Source organism: Xenopus laevis, chromosome 1L (assembly GCF_017654675.1).
Source record: "Xenopus laevis strain J_2021 chromosome 1L, Xenopus_laevis_v10.1, whole genome shotgun sequence".
In the NCBI taxonomy this organism is placed as follows: domain Eukaryota; kingdom Metazoa; phylum Chordata; class Amphibia; order Anura; family Pipidae; genus Xenopus; species Xenopus laevis.
This window is the reverse complement of record NC_054371.1, coordinates 219,615,144-219,636,990: the sequence shown is the minus strand read 5'-3', so window position 1 is coordinate 219,636,990 and position 21,847 is coordinate 219,615,144. Positions and strand designations below refer to the sequence as shown.

Here is a 21,847-nt window from a genome sequence, read left to right as displayed (position 1 = left end):
TTTCAAATTTGAATAAATTGTGGTCTGCGCTGAGTTTTGGCCAAAATCTGAAAAATTCAGGGTTTCTATTGATTTAATGAAAAATTAGAGCATTTCGGGCATTAATTCCCAAAAATTCAGGGGTTTTTCCCCAAAAATAATTTCAATAATTTTCTGATTTCAAATGATAAATAAGATCGAATTGTGGAATCTAGTTTGGTCGGACTGTTCTTTTTACATAAAAAAAATTTGATTTGATAAATAATCCCCCAAAAATGTAATTTAAAGGGGAACAACCCCTTTAAAAAAGTTAAAGCGATTGAGCCATACACAGAGAAGATTGCATGTGGCCTCCAAAGCACAACCTTGACACATCTCTTTATTTAACTTTTATTTTTAAATAAAATATAAATTTATACATTAAGATAAAGCTTTAAAAAAGGATAAAGTCATCTTGGAAATGTTTTTAAGGGCAGCGTTGTAGTGTTAGTGACCTAACTTGGAACTAATGCCTGAATGTAGAGCCGGAATGATTGGATTTGAAGTGAAGGGAGAACACTTCTCATACATAACTACCAAGGGTCCCAGCAATTTTTTATTATACTACAAGTTTTTACCAGTTTCTCACACAGTTCAGTGAAAGTTTTCCGTCGCTTGTGTGTTACAGTAACTCCATGCCATGTGTCCGGCTGCAATAGGGTGCTAAAAATAAGAGAATTTACAACGCAGATAACATTTTTTAAAAAGACTTTTCAGACCATTTAGAATTCAGATTAAAAAAAAATTCTGGCACAAAAGAACCATTTCTACAGTACAAAAACAACATACCTGAACTACAATTTATTAACAACATTAATTAAGCAACGGCTGAAGAGTAAACAAAAATTTCACAGGTTTTTGAAGTCCACATAAAGAGTCCATGGCAAGGAAGGCTACATTTAGTACAAACCCTGTTCAGGTGGTCTCTGGACTCACTTTAGTGGTTCAACAGTACAAAATACAGACACCAGTATCTTCTTATACCCATGAGATATTAGTGCTATATAAGGGAGGATTCAGTTCGGGATTCGGCCTTTTTCAGCAGGATTCAGATTCCAAATCCGAATCCTAATTTGCATATGCAAATTAGGGGTGGGAGGGGTATCACATGACTTTTTGTCACAAAACAAGGAAGTAAAAAATGTTTTCACCTTCCCAGCCCTAATTAGCATATGCAAATTAGGGTTCGGATTCGGTTCGGTTTTCGGCCGAATCCTTCACAAAGAATTCGGGGGTTCGGCCGAATCCAAAATAGTGGATTCGGTGCATCCCTAGTGCTATATTATCTTCCATGTGCCCTTCAAGTTTGTCTTACAAAAATGAATATTTGCCTGCAGATGTAGAAAAATGTCATTCTAGTCATTTTGCTTTAAAAAATCCCAAGGGAAAGTCCTTTTTCCATAAAAAAAAAATTATAAGGTACCATTTCACATGTGCAATTATTTGGGTGTTTTAAAAAAAAAAGTATAATCAAGTTTGTGGAGTGTACGGAGTGATTTGCGCAGGATAGTTGTCGAATACAGTGTCCAGGGATGCTCGCTTTTTCCGAATGCTGCGTCCTGAGGAAATGAGGTCGGCGTATCCTCGCTGGTGGGAGAAGGCGTAAGTGGAACGGCGAGTAGACACACCACGTGTAAAAGGTTTGGGTTTTGCCCTCTGCTCAACTTCTGCTTTGAATTTTTTGCCTTTCTTTTGAATCTTGCGGAAAGAAAGAAAATAAATCATGTAATAGAGGAAATATAATACTCTGTGACCAAATCTTGTATACAGTTTTACCGATCAACAAACCAGCAGATATCAATTGTATGTACATATTGGCCGGGGTCATCCTACCCACATGCATGGACCAAAGAAATCGATTAGCTCTATGACAGATACATCCCCCACAACCAATAAGAGCAATTAGTGTGACCTTCATGACCACTGGGTCAAGTCAGTGCTTGGATTAAGAAAAATTCATCAGATATCATAATGGTATTGATAGTTATGGCTTTCTTTTGTACAGGTATAGAGTCCGTTATCTAGAATCCCCTTATCCAGAAAGCTCCGAATTACAGAAAGGCTGTCTCTCATTTTATTCAAACAATCCAAATTTTTAAAAATGATTTCCCTTTTCTGTGTAATAATAAAACAGTAACTTGTACTTGATCCCAACTAAGATATAATTAATCCTTATTGGAAGCAAAACCAGCCTATTGGGTTTATTTAATGTTTACATGATTTTCTAGTACAATTTGGGTATGATGTTCCAAATTACAGAAAAATCCATTATCCAGAAATCCCTAGGTCCCGAGCATTCTGGATAACAGGTCCCATACCTGTACAGTGATGTTTCTGCCATAGTGTTTATCTGTGATCAGATCATTGACAGAGTTATGCACTAACATTCGCGTTTCCTTTTTTCCCCACAAATCGTATAAAAAATATGATTTGTCAAAAAAAAAAAAAAAGGAAACCAGAATTATTAGTCAAAAAATTTGTGTTTTTTTTCTCTCTAAAACTCTAGAAATGTATCACGTGTAAAAACCACGAAAACACATACAACTTTTTCAAGTAAAGGCAGTTGATGTCCCATAGAAGTCAATGGGATCTGCGCTGATCCTATTGGATCTTTTTTTATCAACCATTCAGACTTTGAGAGTTTCGGATACTTTTTTGTTAGTAATGGTCAGAAAAACTTGAATTTTTAGAGATATCTGTATTTCTTTTTTTCTCAGAAAGTTCAGCACTTTTTTTCGGTTTGTACTTTATATATTTGAATCTAATCATAACTTTCATGGCATTTGTGGTTTTATATAAAATAAGTTTAAATTGTGGTTTCAATTCTATTTAAAAAGGGCAAAAGCAATTTTTTCCTGCATAATGGGAGCTCACACAGTGTTAGATCTGTTTATTCAGCCCAGTCATCAAACTAGAGCCTCTGTGGCGGATTCATTCATTTCATCATCCGCATTCAGCAAAATGGAATCACTTTGGTTCCATGCATCTATCATTTAAAAAACAAACAAAAAAATGGCTGAGCCGGTAAACGGTTTATGGCTGTCAATACTAGCCGAAAATCTGTATACAGGATGTGCCTTTTGTGGGTGAGCGAAATACGTTTAAGATGAACGGCCTATAGAATATTTTCATTGTCTGCAGTTTATGTATTTCAGACTCAAAAGCAAAAATACAGGTATGGGATCTGTTATTCAGTTATCCAGATACCAGTTATTCAGGAAGTTCTGAATTATGGGATGTCCAAATAAGTAAAGAATTCGAATTTTAATTAGTAATTAAAAATTGTTTCCTTTTTCTCTGTAATGATATAACAGAACCTTGTTCTTGTTCTAACTAAGCTGCACACAGGGCTGATCCTATCAAATGTAGGGCCCAATTGGGACCATGTTGGCGGGACCCCTAGACAAAGTGTTGCTGGCTACGGATATCAAAACAGGGGGGTTGTGGGAGCACTCTAAAGGCTTTAAAGTATATATATATATATATATATATATATATATATATATATATATATATATATATATATATATATATATATATATATATATATATATATATATATATATATATATATATAGGATCATTTAAGAGCACTCACGGGTGTTGTGAAAAATACTTTTTTATTGGAGTGTTACAATCTACCCCACATCAACGCGTTTCGGTTCTCTCTGAACCGTCGTCAGGATGCAGAGAGAACCGAAACGCGTTGATGTGGGGTAGATTGTAACACTCCAATAAAAAAGTATTTTTCACAACACCCGTGAGTGCTCTTAAATGATCCAATATGCAAACTTTTGAAGTAGCACCCGGGGCTTGATGTTTTGAGGGTGAGTGCCGGTTCTACTATACTATTATATATATATATATATATATATATATAAGTATAATAAATGCTATTGCATATGTACCCAAAACAGGGGTTATTTTGTTACAAAGTTATGATCATAAAATTGATAAGCCACCATACCACGTCAAGGTAAACCCCGAATGGCGGTCCCTAACTTGTTTTATATTTTATGTGCATTTTAGCATTACCTGTAATCAATGTCCATTGAACGCTGTTTTTTCACTGAGGGCTAAATCCTCCCCAGCCAGCAATCAGGCTTTTAAAGGAGAGATATTCCCAAAACAAACGCCCAATTTTAAAAGCATAGGATCACCACTAGTTTAAAGGGGGTATGGGGTGCTACAACCACTGAAGCTATGCCACAGCTCCTGGCTAAATATACAATATCAAAACAGGGGGGTTGTGGGAGCACTCTAAAGGCTTTAAAGTATATATATAAGTATAATAAATGCTAATGCATATGTACCCAAAACAGGCGTTATTTTGTTACAAAGTTATGATCATAATATTGATAAGCCACCCTGTTTCAAAATTACATGCACTTGCATATTTACTTGAATTACTTAGACAGGGCTTTAAACTTTTTGAAATTGGCCTCAGGTGTGCATCCACAACCCCCCCATAATTGCTGGCTACTGACACACCAAGTATTTAGGAAAATAAGGGCATACAGGCACAAAATAGAAAGGAAAGGGGCAGACAAGGTAAAAGAGTGAGAGGGATGAAATAGGGGCACATAATAGGGGCACACAGGGTAAGAGAGAGAGGGAGGAAATAGGAGAGTGGACTGGGCCAATTAGTTTGGGGCAGGCTGGGCCGATTCAGCTTGGGAGCAGGCTTGGTTGGATTGGGGGCAGGCAGGGCCTATCAAGGTTGGAGGAAAGCTGGGCCTATGAGAGTTGGGGGCAGGCTAGACCTATGGAGTTGGGGGTGGGCTGGACCTATGGATTTGGGGATGGGCTGGACTCTCAAAGTTGGGGGCAGGCCAGGCAGCATCATGTGCTGAGGGAAATATTATCTGTGCTGCCCTGTGGTGCGGGGCCCCCAGAGGTGCGGGGCCCTATTGGGCCCAATTGGTCCAATAGGCCTAAGGCCGGCCCTGGCTGCACAAATCTACATCGGTAACAAAACCTATTGGGGGTTATTTACAAAAGGTGAATTCTAGCATTTTTTTATACCCAGAATGAACTCACAGCTCGAATGGTTTCTTATTTAAGAAAAAACTTTAATCAGAGAGTTAACAACCCATAATCTCAAATTGATCGAGTTTTCGGCAAAAAAAACAAAACCTTGAATCACTCAATTTTGATAGGTTTTTCTGGCAAACCCCTCTGGAAAAAAACTTGAATATCATGCAGGCTAATAAAATCTTCAAATGGTTCAAGGGACCTCTGCCATTGACTCCTACATGACCTTGATAGGTTTTTAGATGGTTTATTTTCGAATTCAAGCCATTTCCATATAAAACATCTCTAAAAAAAAAATGTAAACCTCAAAAACTCGAATTTTAATGGAAACCACAACTGAATGCTTTATAAATCTGCCCCATAATGTGTAAATAAGTTTTAGCAGACTTAAGAAATAAAGATTCAAATTGCAGTGTGACCCCTTATCCCATAACCCCAGGTCCGAAACATTGTGGATAACAGATTCTATAAGTGATTTATTCACACCAAAGAGCCAAAATCAAACTAAAAAAGCAGACAAAATCTTCTTTTCTAAAATAGTTCCCTCCACTGTACTTACCTTATCACTTTCTGAAGGCCAAATTATCTTTACCAAGAACCTTAATGCCACGATTGGTAGAAGGCAGATGGCGACTGTGAGGATTATCGTGAGCCAGAGATACGGTTGCCTTAAAGCATTTGGAGCAGCACCTGCAATGATACCAGTGCCCAGTTTACATCCAGCCTTTAAACTAAGAGTAAACAGTGGGCAACCACTGGATTATGTGACTGCATGATATCTGAAATTTGTGTTGATGAAGGCCAACACCTTTATGTTTCGAGCGCCATATTTACTAATACTGCCAAAGTGCAAATTTACCCATTTTTTATAAATGCCCACCTAGTAGTGATCATGTCCCAGTTAACCAACCCCCAGGAGGTGTTTAAGATACTTTGGAGCCTATTGAACAAAATCATAGAAGATTAAAAAATATCACTGCTTTTCATGCAATTTCTAATCAACTTTTAACCATTTTCTTTATAAGAACATTGATGTCTTCTTTGTACATTGTAGAAAGTATTGGATTGTTCAGAGCCGGCAAGCTCCCATTATTTCCAATAGGAATTTGAAGAACTTTCTTTGGACAAAAATAGTAAAAAAAAAAAACAAAAAAAAAAAACCCATGGACATTTTACTACCCATTAAAATTAAATTAAAAGTTATTAAATTAATAGGATTTAAGCAACATTTTACTACTTTGAAATGTAAACTTTATGACTGAACTGACAAGTATTTTCACATGGAAATGTTAAGCTTTATGAAAAGCCAACACTGACATATTTCAGTGAAGGACATCCAGCTAGTCAACATTACTACTTCCATGATAATAACTAGGGCAAATAATGCCAATTGCTAGACTTGTAGGTGGCAGACTACCCCAAATACATCCAATAAATGACAGAGTAGAAGGTACTAATAACAATGGAGGAACTCGTCTATCTTGTACCTGTAAAGATGAACATGGATGGAAAGAGAACATGGATTCCAGCGCTGTGGAGATCGAACATTATTCCAAAGTATATTGCTATACTTCCAAAGATTGAGAAGGCATTGATAAATGTCCAGTACGACGTGTCCAATCCGATCTGTCCATCAGAAAAAAATTAAAAAGTTCACTATGAATATAAAGCTTAAGATCGGAGTCTGGAAGTAGAATGCTGTTCAGTGCATTGCTATCACTGATTTACTCTTAAAGGGATACTGTCATGGAAAAACATGTTTTTTCCAGAACACATCAGTTAATCCAGCAGAATTGTGCACTGAAAACCATTTCTCAAAAGAGCAAACAGATTTTTTTATATTTAATTTTGAAATTTTCCCAGCTGCCCCAGTCATGTGACTTGTGCCTGCACTTTAGGATGGAACTACTTTCTGGCAGGCTGTTATTTCTCCTACTTAATGTAACTGAATCAGTCTCAGTGGGACTTGGCTTTTACTATTTAGTGCTGTTCTTAGATCATCCGGGGAGCTGTTATCTTGTGTTAGTGAGCTGCTATCTGGTTACCTTACCATTGTTCTGTTGTTAGGCTCCCCGGGGGGGGGGGAAGGTAGGGGGTGATATCACTCCAACTCGCAGTACAGCAGTAAAAAGTGATTGAAGTTTATCAGAGCACAAGTCACATGACTGGGGGCAGCTGGGAAATTGACAATATGTCTAGCCCCATGTCAGATTTCAAAATTGAATATAAAAAAATCTGTTTGCTCTTTGAAAATTGGATTTCAGTGCAGAATTCTGCTGGAGCAGCACTATTAACTGATGCGTTTTGAAAAAAACATGACAGTATTCTCTATTGATAGATGTATTGGGTTTGCAAGTGTTGTCCAGACTGATCAACCCTCTTTTGCCCTCTCTTAATTTCAAGACAGAGAAAGAAGAACAACACTGGCAATGGCAGTTAATAGTTTAAACCCGCAATCCAGATGCGAAACAATTGTACAAGAATTATTGAGGGCTTTGGCCCCTTCAATTATAAATAGTTTACTAGATATGGTCAAAGTTGGAGGAGGAGGGGGAAACAATACATATGAATAATAATAGCAAATACTGGTGTGTAATTGCGGTCGATCTAAAAATGACCATCTGGTTGCTAGGGTCCAAATTACCCTAGCAACCATGCATTGTTTTGAATTAGAGACTGGATATCTGAATAGGAGAAGCCTAAATAGAAAGATGAGTGATAAAAAGTAGTAATAATAATAAATTTGTAGCTTTGCAGAGCATTTATTTTTAGATGGGGTCAGTGACTCCCACATGAAAGCTGGAAAGAGTCAAAAGAAAAAGGCAAATTATTAAAAAAAAAACAAAACTATATTATAGTGAAGACCAACTGAAAAGTTGCTTAGAATTAGCCATTCTATAACATACTAAAAGTTAACCACCCCTTCAAACAAACCCCTGTGCAGAATAACTGGTGGATGAGTGTACAAAAAAAATGTAAACTTGCCTGGAAATTGACAGTTATGATGAGTGCAGTGGCAGTCGTGACTGCAAACGATTGGTAATCGGAGGGCGCTTCTCCATCTTGTCCCATGGTTAACAGGAAAGCTCCGTAGGGAATGAAGAAAATAATGAGCGACGTCACAATGCCGTGAAACAGACTCAAAAAGAATTTTTTGAAGTTGAAGAGCAAACCTTTCTGTCCGGGGATGTACAATCGAGGAAATGCAAGGCTCAGCTTGTCACTGACATCCTGTTGAGGAGCAGAAAATATACTTTGTTTTGTGTATTTAAGAATGCGAAGTTTGCAACAGATCCAGTAACTAGGATTGTCACGTCCTTTAATAGCAACTTCATGTTGACTGCACATCCTGAATGCCCAATCATAAGTCAATAACGGCTTGCTGCATGGCTGAACACAATATATATAATGAACTTGGGTAAAGGGATAAGGTGGCATCTTTACTGCCAGTCCATATCAGCCAATTAGCAGGCAGTGTTTACAGGTCACCTGAAAGCAAACATTTGATTGGTTGCTACTTGTGCAAACTGTGAGCATATTGAAATATACCCTTGTGTCCAGTTGTCTACTTACTACCTGCTGGCTGTTAGTTGTGTTCATTCCCCTGGCACAAACTTTACAACGCTTAAGGCAGAGACACACGGTCAAATTCGGTGAGATTAGTCGCCCGCCAACAAATCTCCCCAAACTGCCTTCCCGGCGGCTAGAATTTAAATCATCAGCAGGATGGCACTTGGAGCGCTTCGTTTTCCCGAAGTCTCTCGAAGTTTCTTTGTGAGGCGACTTTGGAAAACGAAGCGCTCAGAGTGGCATCCCGCTGCCGATTTTCATTCTAGCGGCGGGAAGGCACTTCAGGGAGATTAGTCGCCCCAAAGAAGAGGAGATTTGTCACTGGGTGACTAACCCCCCCGAATCTGACCATGTGTCTCTGCCCTTATTAAATGTTAATGAGTTACACTGCTGTGCATATCCATTAAGAACACCACTGCTTCAGAGTAAATACCTGAATTAGGGCACTTAGTACAGGTAAGGGACCTGTTATCCAGAATGCTCGGGACCAGGGGTATTCCGGATAATGGATCTTACCATAATTTGGATATTCATTCCTTAAGTCTATTAGAAAATCCTAAATAAACCCTAGGATGATTTTGCTTCCAATAAGGATTAATTATATCTTAGTTTGGATCAAGTACAAGAGACTAAGTTTTATTATTACATTTTTAAAATTTGGATTATTTTGCTAAAATTGAGTCTATGTGAGATGGCCATTCCGTAATTTGTGGTTTTCTGGATAACTGGTTTCCGGAAAATGGATCCCATACATGTATAAGCAAGCAACAGAGCAAAAATGGATGTAGATACCACCTGGGCCTGGAAGTACAGTAAAGCTGGCCATACTTGGCTACCAATTCAACCCCTTCAGACGGAGTCGGTGGCTTATCTACCCATGTATGGGCCCACCCGACACCCTAATTTAAAATAACTGGCAGAAAATCTTGCAGATATCTATCAGGCAACGGCTTAAAAATCCAGTTGGGATAAGGACCTCATTGGCTCATTGATCCAGTCCTGGTTTGGCCTGAGGGCCAAATGATTGGGTCAGCCAGCACAAGGGGGCCATATTGGGCAATCTGATCCTTTGGAAATGTTCTAGTGTATGGCCACATTAAGGTGGTTATTTATTAAGGTTCAAGTTGTGCTTTCCACAAAAATTCAAGTTTTTGAGTTGATTCTTTTGGTCAAAACATTTTCGGGTTAAAAAAAAAAAAACACCATCTGAAACCTGTCGAGGTCATGTAGAAGTCAATGGCAGAGGTCCCTTAAACAATTTGAAGATGTTAATAGCCTGTATGATGTTCAAGTTTTTTTGGTTTTTTTGGAGGGTTTTGCCTGAAAACTCGAATAATTCGAGCGATTCCAGTTTTTTCCTGCTGAAAACTCCTAGAATATAATTTTTTCCATTCTAGTTTCTTCTTAAAGGGCAGGTAAAGGCAAAAAAATAAAACCCCATTTTTTACTTTCTTTAATGAAAAAGAAACCTATCTCCAATATACTTTAATTAAAAAATGTGTACCATTTACTGCTGTGGATAGGAATTGTCAGACAGTCCCTAACTGCTCTGCAGGGAAACAATCATACTTATGAAGAGCAGGGGGAGCCCCCGCCTTACTTCCCAGCCATGCAAAACTCAGGCAGCTTTGTTTATGATGATCCCTAAGCAGCTCAGACCACACTGAGCATGTGCACAGTCTTAGTCTTGCAAAGATGTTTAACAAAGTTACAAGATGGCGACCCCCTGTAGCCAAGTTTGAAAGCATAAATGATGTGTTTGATTAGGCTTGTGGTGCAGTAAGTTCATGTTTATATTTAGTATACAAAATACAGCATTTCTAGCCTTATTCTATTTCAGACTTTACATGCCCTTTAACCATTCGAGTTGTGTCATTCAAGGTATAAAAAAAACTAACATCCCACCAAGTATCAAAAAGCAGATAATTTGTACCTCAGTCTGGAAAAGCATTCCATACCAATTTAGTCATAAAATTTGAATGTAGTTAAAGCAGAGCAACAGGAATCCAGTTTTTATTCATCTGGAGCGTATTTAAAATAACTAAGTTCTTCTAAAAGTATTTGTCTTATTTGCCAACATTGTGTATCATATTAAAAAATTCCCTATTTTACATATATTTGTATACCTTTATTTATATAGCTCTACTTGTATACAAAGTGCTGTGCTTTGTCATCATGATTATATAGTAAGATACTGTACCTGATCCAACAAACCAACAAGAAGAACAGGAAGACTGGAGTACAGAACGTTGTAGAGTGCAATGAACATATCCTCATAAACAGTCTGGAGATAGGCAGAAAACATTTTAAATAATTCTGGCAGTTACATGAGACATTTATACTATCAATACAGCATATCATCCTACTTGACTTGAACCCATAAAACTAACTGCATAATCATGCAATCATATGTAATCCCCTTGCAGCAAGTTTTTCGACTCCAAATGACAAACATGTCTATACAGACTCAGAACTATAAGGGATATATTGACATACCTATACTAAACTAACTGTATCTAGTAATTGTTATGGATATTCTGCTACTGTACTAACTGTATACCTTATAGTCATATATATTACGCTTGCTCAACAAGCCTGTGAAGCCACCTTTAAAAGCATTAAAGGAACAGTGTAAAAATAAAAACTGGGTAAATAGATAGGCTGTGCCAAATAAAACATGTTTCAAATATAGTCAAAAATATAATGTATAAAGGCTGAAGTGAGTGGATGTGTAATATAATAGCCAGAACACTACTTCCTGCTTTTCAGCTCTTGCTTTCCACTGATTGGTTACCAGGCAATAACTAATCAGTGACTTGAGGGGGGCACATGGGTCATATCTGTTGCTTTTGAATCTGAGCTGAATGCAGAGGATCAATTGCAAACTCACTGAACAGTTATGTCCCATGTGGCCCTCCTTATAGTCACTGACTAACTCAGAGTTAGAGAGCTGAATAGCAGGAAGTAGTGTTCTGGCTATTCTGTTACACATCCAGTCACGCTAGCCTTTATACATTACATTTTTTACTAACTAACCATATTAAAAACATTTTTTATTTTGCACAGCCTATTTACCCAGTTTTTATTTTTACACTGAACTGTTCCTTTAACAGAATGACACCACCAACCATCAGGGCATTTCACAACCTCATTGCTCTCACCATGAACACTTGCTTACCTGGGCTGAATATCCATTGAAGAAAGAGTACCAGAAGTGAACCAATGTAAACGAGAAATTCTTGTAGAAGAAATAGCGTAGAAATTTGCACATTCGGATATACGACCAGCGCCCATGAACCAGTAGAAGTCTTTGGAGGTATCTGAACTGGGCAAATGAGTAGTCGCTGGACATAACGGCTTGCATTCCTTCCTGTCCACTTATACCAACACCAATATGAGCAGCTGAAACGCGCAATGACACATAAGAAGCAGTTACTTAGTATGTTAGTATTAGTAAACATATGACTTTTTAGAAAAAGGGGGTACATATGTACCGGCCCAGGGCTAAAGGGGGGCCTGACTATGCTGCACTTTTCTAATTTGCTGCAAAAAGACCCAAAGCCACAAAAGAAGCTGAAGCCCCGAAGCCGCAAAAAGACCCCAAGCCACAAAAGGAGCCTATGATAAGTTCCACTGAATACCAATGTGTGTTTTTTTTTTTATTAAACCCCTGGTCACCAATGTATTATTTTAATACTATTATAAGCCCCTGGCCACCAATTTAAAAAAAATAAAAAAAACTTACTGTGCCAATGTTTTTTTTTTAATTTCATAGGGAGGCCCTGGCCACCAATGACTGTTTATAACTAGTGTGTGGGGAAGGTTTACAGTTTTTAGAGCTGTCTGTGTGGCCTTTTGACTGTGGTGTGAGGCTTGGGCTGGAGTGGACACGGACCAGAAAATGTTGTTGTACGGGGCCCCGTGATTTCTGATGGCGGCCCTGGCGATCGCTCAGGATAAACTTATGTGTGGTTTTTACTAGTGCAGCACCAAGGGTGGCCATTCCACTGGACACTTCAGAGCGTGGGATAGTCATGTTAATATTTTTTCCTGCATGGCATTGCTTCATACTTACTCTTAATCATGTTAACGTCATTCGCACCATCTCCAATAGCCAGTGTAATAGCGTTTTTGTATCTCTTCACCAGATCAACCACCATGGCCTTTTGCTTGGGAGTTACTCTACAGCAGATAACGGCACTGCACTCACAGGCCAAGTCAACAAAGCTCCTCTGCCTACGTTCTTTCACTGCATAGGCTTTCAGTTTCTCCTGCAGCTGCTGCTCTTTCTCCTCTTTGGTCCTGGGAAATTTTAGCTTCAGACGTTTCTTCTTCCTTTTCTTTTTCTCAAGGAGAATTTCATTCTGTCACACCAATGACAAACAACCAAAAGGATTAAGTTCTGTGTGGCCAATGTTGCCAACCAGGTGTCTCAGAAAGAGATAATACAATATAAATACCATATCGTACATGAGATCCAGCTTGAATTGACTTAAGGAGGACATACCCTATAGCAAGGTCACCAATTGAGCAGATCTTTACCCCAATGTGCTCATCAAAGGTGGGTAATATAGGGCTAATCCAATCATTTGCTCTGGTGCCAAACTATTGGATTACATGGAGTGGTCCTCGATTGGATGGGCAAAACCCTTTTTGGCCAGATACCAGTGGGGAAGGGGGGCCCACCCCAGCGCCCACGGGGAAGGGGGGCCCACCCCAGCGCCCCCTACACGGTTATGGGATACGGGCCACTTTTAAAGTCACTCTATAAATAATTCTTATGGATTGGACTGATGGGAGCTAAAATCCATTTCCTAAGAACATACTCTGGTTTCAAGCATAAGTGTCCATGAAATGGAATAGAATGGAAAGCGCTACCATAGGTTTGATTCATTGTTTAAATTAGAAACATAGAATGCAACAAAACATTTTTAATGGGAGAAAACAAACATCATGAATTCAAATTCAATTTAATTTTTATTTTTTTACCAACAGGTTATCAGTAACGGTATTTGTGCAGTATAACAACTACATTAAAAAACAAGCCCCACCAGCCTTTAAATGAACGCTGCTCTTCTTATTTTTACTAATAGTAGCTTACGTGGTACGTACCAGCCAGGAACCAGTTATGATTAGTGCATGTTTTTTATCAGCAGGTAAATAGGGCCCCATTTGGTTACTTTGAGATGCTCCTTGATTCCTGGCAATTTGGTTTCTCTGATTCTCCATTTGGGTGTGTAAGTGAGCACTGCAAACACAAATCAGATCAGTTTTTTTTTACAACACATTCAAAATTTTGCTTTTTCCCAAAAAAATTGTTGAGTCCTATATTTTACCCCCTACTCAAAACTTGGGGTTTACCCCCTACTCAAAACTTGGGGAAGATCATCTGTTTTATAGGGATTTTAAACTGTATTTCGTTACTTACTCACTGTTGGTCATAGATACCCAACCAGTGCTCATGAGTAACATGTTGCTCATTAACCCCTTGGATTCTGCTCCCAGTGGCTTCAAAGCAGGTTTGGAGGCAAGTTTTGGTTGCATAAAAAACAGGTGTACTGTCAAACAGAGTCTCCTGTAGGTGGACAGTCCACATAGGGGCTACTAAATAGCCAATGACAGACCATATTTGGCACCCCAGGAACTTATTTTCATGCTTGTGTTGCTCCCCAACTCTTTTACATTTGAATATGGCTCGCATTTATAAAAGATTGGGGTCCCCGGCTGCAGGCCCTCTATATTGTGGGCATCTAAAAGCTGGGCCTGCTGGTTCATCTATAGCTGATATAGCTCCTCGAATTCCACAAAAACAACAACCAAATGGCCTTACTATATAAATACTGGACACCAAAAAGTTGTTTTTATTTTAGCGCTGAAAATACTAAAGATGGTCCTACACAGATGCTTATATTTATGAACACAAATTCCCACAATCCTTAAAGGCAATGTAAACCCTCAAAACAAATAATGCACAATTGCTTTTATAAAGAACTTTTGCTATTTATAGTAACGCTTTTTTTTCATGGTACTAGCAGTTTAAAATTGCTAATATAATGAAATTGAGACTGCAGCACTACCTGCTGTTCATTTCAGCCAACTGGCTGAAAATTAATTTTATGACTAAAAGAACGTCCTTTGATGTTGCTCTGCTGAAAACTGACCATCAGAAACATCAGATGAGTCTTTTCTCCTCACTAATTTCATTTTTCTAATAAAAGCAACATCACCATTTTACATTAAGTAAGGGTTTACGTTTCCTTCAAATTGTGTTTATATTTCAAGAACATTTCTCACGTGATATCTTCTCCATAGAGGACTTCAGTATCATCATCTAAGAGTTTGCAAGAATATCCAATGTTTTCCGCAGTTTCTAGAACAAATTAGAGATCATTTTACATGGATTATTTTCAGTTTAATAGTACATTATTCATATCATATTTTTAATATACCTCTGAACCCATTGTTTATTTTTATTAAAGGAATTCGGGCACAAATTTTATGGTATAGTATTTATTACTACATGACACTGTGTACATTGCAAAAGATTCATTCTCCCATTTAAAATAACAGCTTGCATTCCTTCCTGTCCACTTATACCAACACCAATATGAGCAGCTGTAACACACAATGACACATAAGAAGCAGTTACTTGTATGTTAGTATTAGTAAACATATGACTTTTTTTTTTTTTTTTTAAAAAAAAAAAGGTCTACAAATAGGGACATTGTCATAAGGCGATCGCCTTGGGCTGAAATAGGGGCTATCGTCTTGGGCTGAACTAGAGGCAGTCACCAAGGCCACCATCAACAGGGCACAGGGGGTAAATCTGTACCGGGCCAAGGGCTAAAGGGGGGCCCGACTGTGCTGTACTTTTCTAATTAGCTGTGAAAAGACCTGAAGCCACAAAAGAAGCTAAAAATTGAAGTCCTAAAGCTGCGAAAAGACCCCAATTTAAACCAATTAAAAAAAAACTAATTTAAACCAATTAAAAAAAAAAAAAAAACTTTTGTGGCGCCAATGTTTTTTTTTTTTTTTTATAGGGGTGCACTGGCCACCAATGATTTTTTTTTAAAACTTGTAGGGGGGCCCTGGCCACTAATGCCTGTTTATAACTTACTGTATGTGTACATTGCAAAGGATTCATTCTACCATTTAAAGTTGTATTCTTAAATCAATAAATTATTATTTTTAGTTCTTATATTGATGTGAAGGCAGCCATCTCAGGTAATTTTGACTGATCATGTACTTTCATAAAGAATCAGCACTTTACAATGGAACTGCTTTCAGATAAGCTATTGTTTCACCAACTCAATGTAATTGAAGGAGTTGAGACTTGAATTAGTCAGACTTAGATTTTTCTATTGAATGCTGTTCTCATATCTATCACTAGGTGGGGCATGGGAGCATTTTTAGCAATACGGTTTCAAAGTGTTTTATCTGGTTACCTTCCCAATGTTCTGCTGATAGACTGCTGGGGTGGAAAGGAGGGGGTGATATCACTTCAACTTGCAGTGAAGCAGTAAAGAGCGAGTGAAGTTTATCAGAGCACAAGTCACACGATTGAGGGAACCTGGGAAACATGTCTAACCCCATGTCAGATTTCAAAATTAAACATTAAAAAAAAATGTGTTTGCTCTTTTGAAAAATGGATTTCAATGCAGGACTCTGCTGGAGGAGGTCTATTAACTGATGCATTTTGTAAAAAAACATTTCCCATGACAGAAGCCCTTTAAAGAGTTTTTTTTTAAATTTATTATATTTTTTGCTCTGAGTTTACAGCTCTTTTCTTATAACCTCAAAACCTCTTACATTCACAGACATCCTGTACCAACTACATTCAACAATTCAAATTCGCTGTGGCTGCTCTGATGGATATTCGATTGTATAATAATGGGCCGTAATGTGCTATAATAGTATAAGGATAGAGAAAGCTCCTACCTTTTTTATCCCCGGTAAGAACCCAGATCTTTATATCCGCACGGGCCAGGTTAAATATTGTGCCACTCACATCATCTTGCAACTTGTCTTCAATAGCTGTAGCTCCTAATAGCTGTTACATATAAGAATTGATGGTAGTTCAGTTAAAATTACAATATTAACTCTTAGGAAAACCCATAAGTCTTGTGTTAAATGTGTTTTTATTAAGGGAAAGAACATTTATGTAATATTTTCTTCCTTGGGCAAACTGAATTAGCTGGAGCTCCATGAAATAAAAGGAATCTCTACAATAAGTTCGATTTCAGAGAAAGAGAAATGCCAGTCTTTAGAACCCTAGTTTTTTTGGCGACATCCAAATATAGAGAATTAACAAACCTAGAATATTTCTCCCTATAAATTTTTTTTTTCTAAACTAAACGTTTCTATTGGTTCTAATGTTATTTGTAAATGTAATTGTTAAAAGTAGGGATTGGGAGAATTTTTTCGTCTTGTTTCACCGCGAAAATGACGCCCATAGACTTGTATGGCATTGCGCGTCAAAAAAAAAGACGTGCGACAAAAAAATTTTGACGCCCATAGACTTTAATGGGCGTCGGTGACATTTCGCTGCAAATTTTTGGCGAATCAAAACGGGTCAAATTCGCCCAACTCTAGTTAAAAGCTGTTCCGACTGTTTATCTTCTCAACATTGATGGTTGTGACTCTTAAAACAATGAGCAGTAACTAGCTGGTTAACAGAACTGGAGGAAAACGGACTTCTGTTACGCTCAAGTTTCAGAACCAGAGAACTGAAAGACACAGATTTCATTAGCAATTACATTTACAAAAAATGTAAAATGAATATATACAGGTATGGGACCTGGGGTTTTCCAGATAACGGATCTTTCCTTAATTTCTATCTTTATACATTCCGTCTACTAGAAAATCATTTCAACAGTAAATAAACCCAATAGGCTGGTTTTTCCTCCAAGAAGAATTAATTATATCTTAGTTGGGATCAAGTACAAGCTACTGTTTTATTATTACAGAGAAAAAGGGAATCCTTTTTAAAAATTAGAATTATTTGGATAAAATAGAGTCTATGGGGCAAATTCACTAAGGCGCGAAGTGAAACTACGCCTGGCGAAGTGCGGCGAAGTTGCGCCTGGCGCAACTTCGCATCTTAGTGAATTTGCCCCTATGAGAGATGGCTTTTCTGAAATTTGGAGCTTTCTGAATACCGAATTTCCCTATAATGGATTCCATACCTGTGCTGCAAAATAGAATGACATTTTCTTGTATTAGGTTAAAGGGATACTGTCATGGGAAAAAAAAAAATTTCAAAATGAATCAGTTAATAGTGCTGCTCCAGCAGAATTCTGCACTGAAATCCATTTCTCAAAAGAGCAAACAGATTTTTTTAATATTACATTTTGAAATCTGACATGGGGCTAGACATTTTGTCAATTTCCCAGCTGCCCCAAGTTATGTGACTTGTGCCTGCACTTTAGGAGAGAAATGCTTTCTGGCAGGCTGCTGTTTTTCCTTAACTGAATGTGTCTCAGTGAGACATGGGTTTTTACTATTGAGTGTTGTTCTTAGATCTACCAGGCAGCTGTTATCTTGTGTTAGGGAGCTGTTATCTGGTTACCTTCCCATTGTTCTTTTGTTTGGCTGCTGGGGGGTAAAAGGGAGGGGGTGATATCACTCCAACTTGCAGTACAGCATTAAAGAGTGATTGAAGTTTATCAGAGCACAAGTCACATGGCATGGGGCAGCTGGGAAATTGACAAAATGTCTAGCCCCATGTCAGATTTCAAAATTGAATATAAAAACATCTGTTTGCTCTTTTGAGAAATGGATTTCAGTGCAGAATTCTGCTGGAGCAGCACTATTAACTGATTCATTTTGAAAAAAAATTTTTTTCCCATGACAGTATCCCTTTAAAAAAAAAAACCCAAAACATTTCTTTGGTGGAAATGTATGGTTGTGATCAAAAAACAATATAAACATTAATGGTGCCACTTTATACTAAGCACTTACCATTAGGTCTGTTTCTATCATTTCATATACTTTATCCAGCTCTTCATCGCGGTTGCTTGGAGCTACACTGGCATCTTTGTATTTCTTGTTCCATTTGTCAAAGTCTACTTTGTCAATGTTTTTGTAGCAAAGGCAGAGGGTCCTCAGGCTGTCATTCGCAAAAATCTGTATTGGGGATTCAATATAATGTACTATAATAATATAATGTATTATAATCTGATCACTATTACCCAAACCATTTCCCCCTCCATTGACAAGGATGTCAGAGACAGAAGATCAAGAGGAATTTGTTCAATACCAGCATGAGTTTAACAACACTTTATTAGCTACAGATCTGTAAGAAATTAAAAAACAGTTGTTGCAGTACACATTCTGCACTACCAATACTCAGATCCTTGGGGTGGCAGCATTTATTTGCTACAAAGCTTGTGCACATGCTGAAATTTACACAAATGTTACATGGGAAGTACATGTTCTATGAGCACAGAAGTCTTTCCTGGTATTTGTACTATTGATTTTTATTTAAAAATTAAATAAAAAAAGACAAATTCCCCCTTCATCATTGCCCCTTCGTCAGGTGGCACTACACAGTTTATTTTACTTGCATTCTTTTCAGAGAAAATGGTTTTAAAAGCACTTAAAGGGATACTGTCATGGGAAAAAAAACTTTTTCAAAATGAATCAGTTGATAGTGCTGCTCCAGCAAAATTCTGCACTGAAATCCATTTCTCAAAAGAGCAAACAGATTTTTTTTATATTCAATTTTGAAATCTGACATGGGGCTAGACATTTTGTCAATTTCCCAGCTGCCCCTGGTCATGTGACTTGTGCCTGCACTTTAGGAGAGAAATGCTTTCTGGCAGGCTGCTGTTTTTCCTTCTCAATGTAACTGAATGTGTCTCAGTGGGACATGGGTTTTTACTATTGAGTGTTGTTCTTAGATCTACCAGGCAACTGTTATCTTGTGTTAGGGAGCTGCTATCTGGTTACCTTCCCATTGTTCTTTTGTTTGGCTGCTGGGGGGAAAAGGGAGGGAGGTGATATCACTCCAACTTGCAGTACAGAAGTAAAGAGTGATTGAAGTTTATCAGAGCACAAGTCACATGACCAGGGGCAGCTGGGAAATTGACAAAATGTCTAGCCCCATGTCAGATTTCAAAATTGAATATAAAAAAATCTGTTTGCTCTTTTGAGAAATGGATTTCAGTGCAGAATTCTGCTGGAGCAGCACTATTAACTGATTCATTTTGAAAAAAAAATTTTTTTCCCATGACAGTATCCCTTTAAGCAATGACAGCTGCTTGGCTCAATTTTCAAGGGAAACAATCACAAAAATGAAACTTTAATATAAGCTCCAGTATGCTAAAATAAGACTTTTTCCAAATCTAATTAATTTTAAAATTCTGATCTGTTTCTCAAATAATCAAGTTACTTTTCACTCTCCCCCTCTCAGCATCTGTTTCTCTTCATTTTGTCTTCATGGAGCAGTTGAGAGTCTAATTTTGAATGGCAAAAAAGGTTAAAGGGGTGGTTCAGCTTTAAGATAACTTTTAGTATGTTATAGACTGGCCAATTCTAAACAAGTTTTCAATTGGTTTTCATAATTAATTTTTTTATATTTTTATAATTATTTGCCTTTTTCTTCTGACTCTTTGCAGCTTTCAAATGAGCGTCGCTGACCCTTCTAAAAAACAAATACTCTGTAAGGCTACAAATGTATTGTTATTGCTTTTATTACTGATCCTTCTATTCAAACTTCTCCTTTTCATATTCCAGTCTCTTCTTCAAATCAGTGAATGGTCGCTAGGGTAATTTGGACCCTAGTTACCGGCAGCGCCGGATTTGTTTGCCGGCCGCCCTTAGGCCGTGAGGTCCGACCAGGCGACCGTGCGGTCCTAGCGCCTGCCTACACTTCCCCTTCCCAGAGCGCCGGCGAAAAAAGTGCTGGCGCAGCTAGTGTAATTGAATGGGGACGTACACATCCCCATGCTGCGGCTGGGCGGCATGCCGCCCCTATTTTTTGCCGCCCTAGGCCCGGGCCTATGTGGCCTTGCCACAAATCCGGGCCTGGTTACCAGTTAAGATTCCAATTGAATAACTGCTGAATAAAAAGCTAAATAACTCAAAAACCTTATATAATAAAAAATGAAAACCAATTGCAAATTGTCTCAGAATTTCACTCTTTACATCATACTAAATGTTATCTCAAAGGTGAAAAACCCCTTTAAAGAGCACCTGTTGGGTAAAAATGTTATCCCCAACCAAAGGTGCAGGCTTATAGAGCTCGCATTAAGGTTGGGGATAACAGTAGTTTTTTTTAAAAAAAAATGCCCCCCACCAACTCTACGATACATGCACTGGAGGGAGCGCCCGGTGTGAGCAGCCATGTCCGGTCACTCACATGCGCATAATTAAAAGCTGCCCTGAATTGCTCATTATGCGTATGCGCGTGACGTCACGTGCGTTATGTGCATGCGAGTGACCGGACATGGCTGCTCGTACCTACAGCTCCTCCCGGTGTGGGTAGCGTAGCACTGGCGGGGGTGGGGGGATTTTTAAAAAAACGTTTATCCCCACCTGAAATGCGGGCTCTATTAGCAAGGGGATAACATTTTTACCCGACAGGTGCCCTTTAAAGGGATACTGTCATCGGAAAACATGTTTTTTTCAAAACGAATCAGTTAATAGTGCTACTCCAGCAGAATTCTGCACTGAAATCCATTTCTCAAAAGAGCAAACAGATTTTTATATATTCAATTTTGAAATCTGACATAGGGCTAGACATTTTGTCAATTTCCCAGCTGCCCCCAGTCATGTGACTTGTGCCTGCCTGAAATGCTTTCTGGCAGGCTTCTGTTTTTCTTCCTCAATGTAACTGAATGTGTCTCAGTGGGACATGGGTTTTTATTATTGAGTGCTGTTCTTAGATCTACCAGGCAGCTGTTATCTTGTGTTAGGGAGCTGTTATCTGGTTACCTTTCCATTGTTCTTTTGTTTGGCTGCTGGGGGGGAAAAGGGAGGGGGGGTGATATCACTCTAAAGGTCCCCATACATGGATAGATCCGCTCGTTTGGCGATGTCGCCAAACGAGCGGATCTCCCTCCGATATGCCCACCTTGAGGTGGGCAATATCGGGCAGATCCGATCGTGGGCCCTAGGGCCCAACGATCGGATCCTAGCATTCTCAAACGGGCGGTCGGATCGCGGGACCGCATCAACGAACAGATGCGGCCGCGATCCGACGGGATTTTTAAACCCATCCGAT

At 38.4% G+C, this 21,847-nt stretch overlaps 1 protein-coding gene across 1 annotated transcript in view; it reads right to left on the bottom strand.

The window, feature by feature from the left end:
• Positions 1–561: 561 nt before the first annotated feature.
• atp8b1.L (ATPase phospholipid transporting 8B1 L homeolog) overlaps positions 562–21,847 on the bottom strand; it is a 63,815-nt gene continuing 42,529 nt past the window's right edge. The window contains exons 18-28 of the mRNA XM_041570029.1: positions 18,583–18,747; positions 16,561–16,672; positions 14,917–14,992; positions 13,735–13,870; positions 12,698–12,986; positions 11,801–12,024; positions 10,823–10,906; positions 8,038–8,283; positions 6,540–6,678; positions 5,612–5,742; positions 562–1,716 (exon numbers count right to left, since the gene is read on the bottom strand). Coding sequence (XP_041425963.1) covers positions 1,489–1,716; positions 5,612–5,742; positions 6,540–6,678; positions 8,038–8,283; positions 10,823–10,906; positions 11,801–12,024; positions 12,698–12,986; positions 13,735–13,870; positions 14,917–14,992; positions 16,561–16,672; positions 18,583–18,747 — 1,830 coding nt within the window. The 3' untranslated portion in view covers positions 562–1,488. The remainder of the gene's footprint in view (positions 1,717–5,611; positions 5,743–6,539; positions 6,679–8,037; positions 8,284–10,822; positions 10,907–11,800; positions 12,025–12,697; positions 12,987–13,734; positions 13,871–14,916; positions 14,993–16,560; positions 16,673–18,582; positions 18,748–21,847) is intronic.